The 13,396-nt window shown below is 34.6% G+C and overlaps 4 protein-coding genes across 4 annotated transcripts; 2 read left to right on the top strand and 2 right to left on the bottom strand.

Moving 5' to 3' along the window:
- Positions 1–673: 673 nt before the first annotated feature.
- On the top strand, positions 674–1,225 carry TRIADDRAFT_56462 (uncharacterized protein; the record flags this gene model as incomplete). The annotated part of the gene is made up of 1 exon (XM_002112839.1): positions 674–1,225. One exon carries the CDS (start codon positions 674–676, stop codon positions 1,223–1,225), a length of 552 nt encoding a protein of 183 aa, XP_002112875.1.
- Positions 1,226–2,941: 1,716 nt separating this feature from the next.
- TRIADDRAFT_14952 (uncharacterized protein) lies at positions 2,942–4,669 on the bottom strand (the record flags this gene model as incomplete). Its single annotated transcript, XM_002112407.1, has 6 exons — positions 2,942–3,001; positions 3,141–3,295; positions 3,474–3,526; positions 3,714–3,870; positions 4,059–4,212; positions 4,370–4,669. Coding segments are annotated over 6 exons (879 nt in total), but the record flags the coding sequence as incomplete, so codon positions are not given.
- Positions 4,670–7,743: 3,074 nt separating this feature from the next.
- TRIADDRAFT_56460 (uncharacterized protein) lies at positions 7,744–9,121 on the top strand (the record flags this gene model as incomplete). The annotated part of the gene is made up of 3 exons (XM_002112838.1): positions 7,744–8,264; positions 8,621–8,745; positions 9,006–9,121. The coding sequence occupies 3 exons, from the start codon at positions 7,744–7,746 to the stop codon at positions 9,119–9,121; spliced, it is 762 nt and encodes a 253-aa protein (XP_002112874.1).
- A 1,051-nt stretch (positions 9,122–10,172) lies between these two features.
- TRIADDRAFT_25111 (uncharacterized protein) lies at positions 10,173–10,895 on the bottom strand (the record flags this gene model as incomplete). The annotated part of the gene is made up of 1 exon (XM_002112406.1): positions 10,173–10,895. A coding segment is annotated over one exon (723 nt), but the record flags the coding sequence as incomplete, so codon positions are not given.
- Between the last annotated feature and the right edge of the window lie 2,501 nt (positions 10,896–13,396).

The following is a 13,396-nucleotide window of genomic DNA, read 5'->3' as shown; positions in this document are numbered from 1 at the left end:
GTGTACTATTCTTCTGACGATAATGTTTGTGAGAGTTGACTGAAATTAATCAACGGCAATGCAGTTGATGATGCAAAAGCCTGCACACAGTATTACATCATATGTACTACAACTGTAGTTACATTACTACTATGTAGTGAACTTCTAGAGAGCTAACGAAATTTGTTGAATGACTTCCTGACTGTTTAGATTAGATCAAACGGTTTTTAGTGTACTGTATTGCAGAAAGTTGCTATGGTAACGTCGATTGGCATGCGTAGTTTACAAGTTCCATCTGTCCGTGTTCTTTGACACCGTCATTGGACAGATTAGACCAGGTGACAAGACGGACGGTCCGTGCGTCTGTGGCTCCGCATTTCCGAATGTCCGTATAGTACTGGACTGCTAATCTGGTTCTGTATCTGTTTGGCTGCATGGTACAATCGCGAACTGTTGTAAATCATACATACTGTAGTATTATTACTGTACTGTGCTTAACAGCATTAACAGCATTGCACAGTACCTAGTACCAACGCAGTTCCCACTTTCTGCATTGAGTTAATTGTAGTAATTCCAGTTTTCAATCGAGTACACTTTTGATTGGTGATACGCTATTATAAAATATTATTATTTATTAATAATTATAGCTTATAATTAGTGGTATCCTTTTCCTTAGTAAAGATACTCAATCGTAATGGCGAGTCGTGGACATCACGGAAATATTAAAGGGAGCGATGGGTCAGACTGGAAACATCGTGAACGTGTCGCCGATCATTACAAACGCAGTGTTGAGTATAAAAGCAGTTATAGCTTTTTTACTGATATCTACATGATTCTTCTCGTAGGAGTAATCGTTGTGGAGTATATTTTACCATATGCACTTACTCAAAGCATTAATGCCTCTCTCTGGCAGCATATTTGGCTGCTTAGTATTGTACCCGTTCTTATTGGTCGACTGGCGTTATCTCGGAATAATTCTGGCTTGATGATATTATTCATATTTGGTACTCTCTGCCTTGGGCTTGGACCACTGATAGCAGGTGCTCGAGATTATGGTTTTCTCATGTATCGAAGGATAAATGACCGTACCCCTTCTGATGTTAAAGTTGCGACGTTTGCCGTATTTGGCACTTACTCGATCATTCTACGCTGTAGCTTTATAGTCATTGCATTTATAGTTCACATACTTTCGCTACGGACTGGCGCTAAACTTTGTGGTGTTTGGAGGACCAAGAAATTAGATTGAACGGTGACCTGTAAATCCATGTCATTACGTTCTTATGCCCAAAATGTAAATTCAAAGGATATACAATAAGCTGTAAGTGCTGTCAGTTATATACTGTACAGCGGTGTACAAGTAATGCCATGTAAACATTAATAAATAAATAAATATGATAGCTACCAACTGAAAATTGAATTTAGAAAGGTGATTAGGATCTGAAATGGATCAATTTTTTCTTGTACTTTATACTAAAATGCTAATCATCGTAAACTACTATGCAGTATATATATATATCTACAGTAATGGAGGAATTTACAAAAGCGGCACCTATATACGTATATAATATGTTCATAGGTTAAGTGATACTCATTGAAGTTGATACCGCACTTCAATGCATGAGATTAATCGTCTTTGCATTCAGTGACGCGAAAGGCTACAGAAGTAACAGGAATATGATTCTTGAATATATCTTCTGCGAAAGTCTAGCTACAAATTGTAATTCGCCATTTTATAGTTAATAAATTCATATTTCACGAAATTGTACAACTGTGACGTAGCAACATAGTACTGAATGATATTACAGATCTGTAAAATATACGTATCGCGTTCTCTGTATGAGTCTCAATACGTTCAGTACAGTAAAACATTAAGACGAAGCACTTTATACGGCATACTAAATATTTTTAATTGTTGATTAAATGTTTTAAACCTTTAGCACTAAATGTGAACTTAGATAAAGTACTGTATGCATTTCTCATTGCTTACGCTACTGAATCATACGTATGTCATCGTCCTTGCACGTAAACAGTTTAGTAGCGGTAGGTTACAAAGGCTTAAACTCTAAAGTTACGTTGGGACGCCATGCAGTAGAAGTAGTACGTAGATATGTTAAATTAATTTATGAATGCTTAGGAAAAAATTCTTGCTAAAGTCGGGCAGTTAGCCGTCTCAGATGGCTTTAGACATGTGCGGACATTGTATTAGCTGCATCTGTTGTTAGGTGTAGAATCAGTAACAGTTAATCGTTACGCAAGTTTAATAAATCATAATTGAACCAATCACACTCGTTTGGCAGCTTTCTGGAAGGAAACAATTAGTTTGTAACTTTTAACGCAGAAATGGTAAACACCACCGGTTTACTAGCAGGATGCACATATCATATGATAAGCAAAGTTGGCTTTATTCAATTTGAACAATCTTTGCAAATTAGTATTAACTTGCTTTACCGTATGCTAGATTTTGAGCCATCGAACAATACGAACACACAACACGGAATTAAACGTAATACATCGCATCATTTACTATACTTGAAACATGTACTCTTAAGATAAGATCTTATATCGCTTGCGATATCCTGCTAAGATTCATAAAATGATTTTTACGTGATATCTGACAAAGTAGTTACCATGTAGCAGTAAAATGTGATGCTATTTATGTGAGACGGCCACAATTATACTAGTAACGGTATCAATTCTATATTCATATAACGGTAGCTAAAATAACGTATGAACGACCTATACCAGCGAGCCCTTGTTAGGCTCTTCTGCGCGACTATAGCATTGAACTTGGGGCTGTGGGAAATATATTAGTGTTTGGTTTATCAGTAGTCGATGTCTCATTAGAGGCAAGAACAGTGTCGAAACTGGTGGGTGGATTACTTTTACTAGGTGCATTCGTCGTTGTCTTTTCCTCTTTTTTCTGTAATTTCGGATAAATCGTCTTAATAACAGGATCCTTGTAATTGTACACTATTAAACCAACAACGACCAGACAAAAACTCAAGATATATAGACCAGAAAACTAAGGGAAAAAAGTATATTTGTGTAAATAATTAGTATAAATAGGTGGCATGAGTTTGATATTAAGCTTAACAGATGATTTCCCTAAAAAGGGTGAAACCTTAATAACTAATAATCAAAGCATAGAATAAAATATTCACCTTGAAATGGAATAAAGCCAGACCGAAAATGAATACGTAAAAGTCCGCCGTTAATATCGATAGGTTGAAAGTCGTTGCACTGCTCATTCTCATATATACAGGTGCCAGTGAGTATAATAAAAACATACAGATGCCAAATCCAATAAAAAGTCCGACTGAAATATGAAAAGATCGGTACCGGTAAGTAACATTATAGATATCTAAATTACAATATCTAAATAATAATGCAGCGATGTCTATTAATTTTATATTCAACTACCGTTATATTTTATTAAGCACGTCTAAATAGCGAACTGCCCCATGGGACGTAATTATATTGTTAAAACGTCTTACTTATTTCAGAATTCCATTCCGCTAATACCAGTTGCTGTCTTTCTAGAATAATTCTTACAGAAACAATGTACAACGTTAGTGAGGTATCTATATCCCTTATACATAGGGTAGATAAAGGGACTACACTCCTACTATTTTGAAAGCGGTGATGAAAATTTATTGGTTAGTGTAACACTATCTCAGGTATCTAAATCGCTTTCAAGTATTACCGAGAAAGCTGATGAACAATCTTAAACTTACAATTGAATTCCACTAATAAGGCTACCAAAGAATCCGATCATTCCAAGGAATTCTAATCTAGTATAAAATTTAACGGAATATTCTTCGGCGACATTAGTCACAGCATATAACGTAGCACCAATAAGAGCATACATATCTCCAAGGATAGGATTTTGACCTACGAGAAGATGTAACACCAATCATTTTTACTGCGATATCACGAATTAATCTACATGGACAGCATACTGATTATTGAGAAGTTAATCTTAGCCAATATGATAAAACTATGGTGTGTCGTACATTAGATAATTTAAGGCCCATGAACTTATTTTTATATCTTACTATTATACTCGTATAACATCTTACCAGGGGCATGGTTGTTTTGCGCATCTGCCCCAATTAATGCACCTACACCACTCATGCAAATAATCACCCCAACTAAATGAACGATACGATAATGTACTTTGAGAAATATACGGGAAAGAATCATTACCGCTGGTATGGTAATGCAATCGAGTAGCTATCAAAAACAAAAGAGACGAAGATGTGTTAGCGATATATAAATCATATCTATCTATACTGTAATAAATAGAAATTAAAATAGTAAAATGCCAAATACGTAGATAATTCTCTTTTTTCGATAGAAGTAAATTAATGTATTGACGAAAGGCAATTACCTGTACGCTCGTTAAGGTTGTGTACTGATAGGCTTTAACCAGTAAATAGTTGGCTTCAACATCGGCAAGAGCTACCAAGAAGTATCCTAACGATCTCCAACGCAGCACCTTGTGCAATCGCTTAGGACGAAATACGAAGAGAGGCATATACACGAATGCAAGGGCTAAATAATTAATAAAACTCTGAGCAGTTGGAGCGTCTACACCATGTCTAGCCTGTAAAACCTGACTGCTGACAGCTGTCCCGCAAATCATAAAAGCTAAGAATTGTCCAAGTAATATAATTTTCCAAAATTGCCTGTTTAAAATTCAAGTACGATTTAGCTGCCCGAAAGATTGTGCAATAAATGTGCATGCGATGTTGCAAGTTCATCATTATGACATGGTAAAATAATTTAATAGCATACATAGCTCTGCTCCAGTAATGACAGTAGCAAAGACACATTTTGGGTATGTGCAGTAGGTGAAATAGCCATGTTACAATACAATGTGAATTCGCGAAGCGCAATTACAGCAAATTGACAACACAATATCCGACATCGCTATCGCTAACATTACTTTAGGGCAACAATCAGCGTTCTTTTTTTACGGTTCGAAATGATGTACATAGCACTACATACTACAAAAATACAATCGACTATACCGCACACTAAGCCCAGCATGTGCACTTGTACGTATATATCAGAATTATCGGTAATACAGTACGTGGACTTTCTGTTGTAATATTGTAATCCCTAGGTTATAATACAGTATCGAATTATTTTGTACAGTATATAAAAACCAACTTACCAAGTGTGCATACGCTCCCACATTTTTTTGCAAGCCTTTTTTGGCTCGAATTTGAAGCTACAAAATTTTATGATATCCTCGCCAAGCTTACGTAGACGAGGAGAACGATATCTGCGTATGTATACCTTCACGCTATCGTTGCTCACAGGATTAACATTGTATTCTTTTGTAGATGCTGGAGGTGGCATTTTCTGCTCTGGTATTAAGAACCAACAACAATGATATCATAATATGTTATATGTAATTATTCAGCATTACTGCAAACTATGCTTATAAACATGTTGGAAACTAATATTGAGCCTACATAAAATTGTGGCCCATGGATATATTATTAAAAGTTAATTAAAGTACAATGTACTATATAGTAGTAAGCCCCAAATGCAGTACACTGGTAGTTACAGTAAGCGTAAAACTGAGAGTCTTTTCAAAAACTGCTCGACCATTCTATGTAGTTTTATTTATAAAGCAATACGAATTGCTATCATTCAACTGTGAAACTTTCAGCTGGTGCGCAGTGTCCACTGCAGCAACCTACACTATCTCGTTTGGTAACTTAGGTGCAGTATATGGCTCAACGGTATTTCATAATTTGGACATTCAACATTCATTGAGAATAGAAAGCTTCATTTCATAGGTCATGCATGTGAACTAAGGCATCTATCAATGAAGTTTTCTAGGATCTTCAAATATAAATATATAATCGTATACGTGTACTACCGTACATTAATACTTTATAAGTCAACATAACACCATCACGATAAATTAAGATCCGTGCATAATAACATGTACGCAGAGACCGCTGTAAAAACCTACAGTACACTTAATAATTTTTATTATTTTAAAATTCTCCAAATCTAATAATTATATTATACATGCAGTAGTGTACAGTATAATGAATATCATGTCAGCTCCGGTGACTTTATGGGCAAAATACGGTATCTACAGTACATAAAAGGCTATTCAAACGATGAACATTGAATCAATCACAGTTGAGGATATACCACTAAAACGGATAGCAAAGATGGGCCCTATCATGGCCTTTACTCATTCCATGTTTTCAAACGATTTACCGTAGTGCTAACTTCGCTTAACTCACACTGCTCTACAGTACTCTATAATACCGTACCATTAATGCAAAGACTTTTTTTCCAATCATTTTACCACACGTGTATTAGCTAGAACACTATTAGCAGTATTTGAATTCATTTTAAATATGCTGCTCTAGGATTTTATTAAATGAAAGCTGATTATAAGTCAGTAATATTACTCCATACTTACCGTTAGATGCTCAGCTCCTTAACCAATGATATGCCGAAATTTCTCGTTGGGCAATCGATGAATCGCGTTCACCTAGTACAGTACTGAAGGTCTGCAACACTTCGCGTTGTTACAGAAAACTTCATGTAATTAAATTTGCAGTTACAGTAGTCTAAAAAAGAGACGAGGTGATGGTGATAGCAAAATGCACAGTATAATAGTGTACTGTACAGTGTACAGTACTGTGTACAATGTACTGTACTGTACATACTGTACACCTGTACTACATGTACTGTACTGCAAGAAAGAAAGAAATATCTCTATGGCTACCACGTGTTACGAGCACATAAAGATGTAAAAAAAATAAATAAATAAAAAAAGTTTCGAGTTAACGAATACAGTGCACTCAACTTCTGCACTGTACACAGTACTGTTGCAATATAATCATACTCATCGTGCAAACTGCACTTAGCTGAAAGATTTGAAATTAATCACTATGCAGTACTGTATTTGTTCGTATCATGTCAAACACCATATTTGACATATGTCATGTGATGCCTTATAGCCAATCAGTGCACTGATTATAAACTATTAACGGGACTTCAATATTAACAGACAGGGATTGACACGATTGTTATGGTTAAGGCCCGAATGGGATTGACTTTTATGTTCTACAAACGTACAGTGAATTATTACTGTGTGGAATTATATACGGCAAGTGCTGTATGTTCAAGGCGATTTGCATACACCATAAATTTTTTCTAAAGGCTGCTTGATTCTTTGAAAAATTAGCACCTTGTATCAATTATTGTACAGTGTGTACAATCATAAAAATACCGATCGGAGTTCCAGTAACGCTTGACTCCGATGCAATACACTACTGTATTGTACTCCTCGTCTAGTACTCATTACTGCATACAGTACAACATAGCAGGTCGGAAGAGCTAGCGACGAAGAGACGTCTTATTTCTCTGTCACTCTGTCCGTAAAGTGTCAGTCATTACGATTGCGCAATAACTTCTTGGCGCGAACCATAACTTCCAGAGGCTTGGAAGAGAAGCTCTAAATCTGTCCATTTCAAGATTGGCTGTAATGCAGCTGCTACTGTAAGATAGATAACTTCGATAGAAGATTCCTAAATATTTACTAGGGGCACGGAAATTGATTAATCTAATCTAACAACCACTCTGAAAGATTTAAAAGTGGAAAGATAAACGGCGATTGTCTATCTTTTATGATTGAAAACTGAAAGAAAAACTTAGCTTAGCTGTTGTTATACTGTATCGCAATTGATTATAAAATCATTATTTATTTTATCGAGGAAAGATATGGATTATAGACAATATACTGACAGCTCAATTAAATGCTATGCTACACTGGAAAATCCTAAAAATTCTTCAGCCGATGACAGAAATAAATTTCCCACCCACCGTGATCTACTGAAAGGCAACCGAATGATTGCCAATGATGTTAAAGATAGAAAAGGAGAATTACAAGTAACAGCAATTGGACAGGTCGCACTTCCTCCTACGAAGGCACAATTCAAGATTACCATCTGTAGTTGTAAAGGCAACTTTTCCGATGCAGAAACTAGCACCAACAGGCGATTGGAATACGTACTTCAGACTTTGCACAACAACGGATTAAAAGATGATTGTATCGATATTTCCAACAATATTAACAGAATAGAGAAATCCAAATTTTTAATCAAAACGGAAATTGTCGCCCACTTGACAGATTTTAAAAAGTGTGAAATCTTAAGAAATTTCTTCGTTTCTAAACTCGATGAAAGTGTAGACGTTAGTAGGATCGTATACCTACACGATTCGTTTAAAGCCACTAATCTGAGGTAAAGTGTAACTGAGCTAGCATAGGGATTATTCGCGTTACCTACTTTACATCAACAGGTATTCTAATTCTGATTAAAAAGATATCTTTTGTGCTAACGTACTTACTATCTACGCTTCCGATAGACTTTTGTAATTGTTAAATATGTTTTAGCTGCCTTCATAAGGAATAAATTATTCTATATCGTCTTTATACGCATATGTACAATGTAGTCAAGTTCAGTAGTAGTACGAATGTGGTAAACGCATATCCTGGAATTTTTGGTACTTCTCATAATTATTTCATTGCTTAATTAACTCCCTTCTGATAATTATAATTAAGTCTTAACTGTGAATTAATTTCTAATGATACTAACAGACAGCAAGCGTTAGTGGCTGCAGTAAAAAGTGCTCAGGCTAAGGCATCTGGTATTGCTAATATATTTCGTGGCACAGTTGGCCAACCGATATTTATCAAAGAGGTCCATTCCGACGATTGGTTAGGTGAATCGAATAGACCCATAAATGAAGAATTTGAAAGCTCGACAGAATCGCAATCTCAGCGACCGGCCTTATCTACCATGCATATTCGAGTAGAGATATATGCCTGCTTTGAAATTAAATTTAAAAAGAAACACAACCGGAGCTAATCAACTTTAGCTAAATCAATTTGTACAGAATGAATTTAATGATAACCAAATTATCATCTAATGAATATAGCAATTTTGCAAATAGATTGTCGTACATTTTATTTTATATTCAAGTAATGATTTCCAATATTTACATGCCTAAATCGTTGGTTCTTACGGTAACACGTAGCGTGGATAGAATGGGAAAATATCCAAGTATTGCTGCTTCACCGCTTTTATACGAAAATTGAAAATTGTCTTCAAAATGGATCCCGTATGCAGTACTTCGACAATATTTTTTTATCTTATTTGGTTAGAATAAAACGAGTGATATTGATGTAAATAAATAATTGTAATACCCATTTATGCGGTGCCTATACGCATACTTTACAGTACTGTGGAGTTTAAGGACTCAATTATTCAATAGTGTATGCATGATCCAACTTAACTTTTTCTGAAGGTGCTACTAAGGTATTAACTGAATGTCATATAATACTGCACTTTGGCCTGCCTTCGACTGTCAACTAATTACTATACTCATTCTACAAAGCATGCAGATCTATGAGTTTGAAGGTAACCTAGAATGATGTTACTTCAAGACTAAAAAAGTTTCACAATATCTTCTTCTTTATGCTTTTCTTTCATACAGCAATATTATGTTAGAAGTCTGATGTTGCATGAAGCGAAATGACAGAAATTCGAGCAAATTACTAAAAATATCTTACGTACATATAGTTACCAGGTGTTATGGCACCATAAGAAATAATCGATTTGAATATCAGTTACTGGCATGCATCATTATTACTTGTTTGATATTGAATCATTACCAAAAAATAATTGTAAATAAGTACTACTACCAATAAATGCCGATTTTCAATAATAGATCCTTTTATTTATAAACGAATTGGCTAATCCCTCATATCTAACTTCGCTTTGAAGTTTATGAATTATTTTAAAAGAAGTTACCTTCGACGATATCATTTAGTGATTGATAACATAACATAATATGACGGCAGCCACTGATAGACTATGTTGTACACGTAATCCATAACTACATGCTAAAAAGTGAAATAGTTTTACAAATATGATGTTTAAGTGAAATACAATTAACGGATCAACTATAATTTAACTATTTCCAACTTTATCACTAGTTACTGTAATGCCAAGGATAAAATACTTTAATAAAACGATACAGCATCTTAATGGCATTTCGATAGCTATCATAGATTTTTAACGATTACGGGCTGCAATAGAGAAAGAAAACTACGTGATTAATAAGACTCAACAAGCGATAATCAATCATTACTTAGTGGCAATTATTTTGTTAACCCATGATAGCACAGAAGTTACGCGAGTATAAACACCATATTTATTTGGAAAAGCACATCCTTCTCCCCAACTGACAATTCCTACAACAGTCCATTGGTTAGGCTTGCCATTAGGGGTCGGACACATTAGTGGACCTCCACTATCGCCTTGACATGCATCGATGCCTCCCTGTTGAAAGCCAGCACAAATCATATATTGTGTAATCGCTCCGCCGTAAGATTGAGGTCGATTACATGCAGAAGTTGAAACTATAGGTTTGACTGCTTTTCGTAGCTTATTTGGCAAAATACCGCCCGCTGAAAGTGAGCCCCAGCCGGAAACAACGCAACTTGTACCAGAGGGGAAATTATCTGTTGTCTGGGGGAGACACACAGTCGAGACTTTACTATTAATCGTAGCTGGACGAGATAGTTTCATCAGACCAACGTCTCTGTTTAATCCAGAATATTGCGGGTGGCGATATATAGCGGAAACGCTGATTACTTGTTCAGAGCCGTCATTACTAATTAAATTATGCTCACCTAGTCGAACATGTAAACTACTAGCTTGTGAACTTGACGAAGGCAAACAGTGTGCAGCAGTTAGGACCCAACGAGAATTTATCAGAGAGCCACCGCAAAAAAAACGATTATGTTTAAACAAGGCTACTTGCCAGGGAATAGAGTTGCGTTTTGCTTCCACACCACCAACTATTTTGCTAAATAAGTTTGTCGATGTAAAGCCACATGATGGGCCTATTTACAGCATTTTCTAAAACTTATTAAAGGTTCGTAATAGATTATACAGATAAGTAATGCAAAAGTGATATAACCTGAATCGGAAGGAGTGGGGTTTGCGATAGTAGCAGATGTTGGCGTGGGACTATTACCTCCTGAATCAGAGAAATAAACAACGAATGCTAAATCTGACCCTAATGATACTAGAATTAACTGACTCATCCGCGAGAAAAAAATAATAAGACTATTCTTGATGACCTTTATACCGATACAATAGATTTTATAAACATTAAATTCGCACGTAAATTAAAACTGTCAAATTCTTTTTAAGAGAGTAATCTTAATCAAGTTCTTATGCACTTCCTGACTTACCTGATCCAGTTGCAGTATATCTAATCTTGAAACCTTTGCCAACGCGTCCATCGTTTACAGTTTTAAAGCGAAAAGTAACGGTATTTCCTCTTGCTTTAATAGGATAGCTAGTTGCTGGATCTCCGCCACAGTATCCAGCTAAGAATTTACTGGATGTTGAAGGTCCATCGTAAAAGATTATAACATCTTTGCACAACGGTAATGTTAACCCGAGTTGATAATCTAGAAACTCTAATTTGATTTTACTGCCTTGAGGTCCAGTAACCCTGTATATGCAGTTACTGCGGTCTGGATAGTAATTTGGATAGTTGGGCGAGGTAATTATACCAGTTTGCCCAGTAAAGTGTCCTCCGCAGGCTATATTAAGAAGAATGAATTATAAGCTTATTAATGCAATTGCCAGAGCGTTAATTTGCCAGCTGTAAAGTAAATCAGTCCTATCCTTTATTGTATAATAGCAAATCATTTCAATGTCATAAAATTTACTAAATTCGGACTAAATTTGTTATAAACCGCTTAGTGATGTAGATAAAACTATAGTATTGGTATAGGAATAAGGAGAGAAATTGTAAGAATGTTAAGTGGCTTTACGAAAAATTGGTGATAAATTGCCGAGATTATCTTTTCGATTTGAATTACACCCCTTATTTAGTAAACATACATTTTATGTTAGTTTTTGAAGAGACTCTTGCGTCAGTGCCATTTTTAGGCTAGAATAAAGTATATGAAGAACGTGTCATTAAAAATTTTAATCTTGCAAACTTACTATTTCAGGAAATGTGTGCCAAGTCGGTATAACTTTATTAAAATTGATATTGAAGGTAAAACTTTTTATTCATAACATTAGATCAAATTAAGTCACTGATACAAGTATTAACATATTATCTTAACCCTAAACACATTAATTAATGACTCTGCAACGAAATCTGACCTGGCTATTAATCATTCTTGACATTCCACAATTTGCAGCAATAGCTATTAAAAGCATTACCAGAAAATATTTGTAGCACTACAAATGAAAATTATACCAAACATATAAACGATGCTATGCAAAGTGGATTACGGTTAAATAGTAATTATATATTTACAAATTTTACTTGGTACATTATATCTAGTTCAGTATTTTTATGATTTCCATATATTTCAAAATGATTTATGTTATCAAGGTATTATTTCTTATTAGTAATTTTAGGAGTCTAATTCTTGGTCGAAACTATTATCAATGTATCATCTCAAGAAAGCAATAGATAGAGAATCTCTATCTAGCAATGCAATTTACTAATACCGGCAAATATGTAATTTCTAATCTATATTTAAATATTAAAAACTAGTATAGTAATCTTTTGTTATTCCTAGTCTAGGCAATATGATTACATTGTAACTGACTTATAATACTCAATATTCTCAAATTATTATTCTTCTATCTCAACTTTCGACTATTAGTTAGGTGTACGTGTCACACTCTCAGATAGTGGAATACAAAAGAAAAAATTTAATCATAGCAGCCTATATGCTGCATATGCCACACTAACTTTGCTAAATTGTTGTAAATCTTGTAGAAACAAAACGATAAGCCGCTAAATTCGAATAAGTTAAGATAAATGAATTTCTCTGTTTATTCAATAAAATATAACTAATATTAACGCTATATATTACTTGATATCCAGACTAAATTTCTGTTTTAAAATAAAATAATAAATGGACATTTAAATTTTAAATTCTTCTTTCGTAAGATTAGCGCATTATATCAAGACAAATACTGGCTAAAGTTCAGGATTTAAAGTAGCGTAGGCTGATGATATAAATTTAAGAGTTATTAAAAATGAATTTAATAACAAGGGCAAAGTATCTAGGCTAACAATTTAAACTGACATTACGCGTATACCTGCATATTATCAGACCAGAATTTGATTGAGATCTTAGTCTGCAATTGGTTCCTCTAAAGGGTATAGTATGCAAATGATTATATAATCAAGGTTATAGAATGAATATCAATTTTAAGTTATTGAAGTTTCCAATGTTACAGATTTATAACTAAAATGGGTTATCTTGCATCATTTTATATCTTAATGCAAGCAAAAATTTGATAAACAACGTTAAAATTTTAAT

Source organism: Trichoplax adhaerens, genomic scaffold (assembly GCF_000150275.1).
Source record: "Trichoplax adhaerens TRIADscaffold_5 genomic scaffold, whole genome shotgun sequence".
NCBI lineage: Eukaryota > Metazoa > Placozoa > Uniplacotomia > Trichoplacea > Trichoplacidae > Trichoplax > Trichoplax adhaerens.
This window is presented reverse-complemented; position numbering and strand designations above follow the sequence as displayed.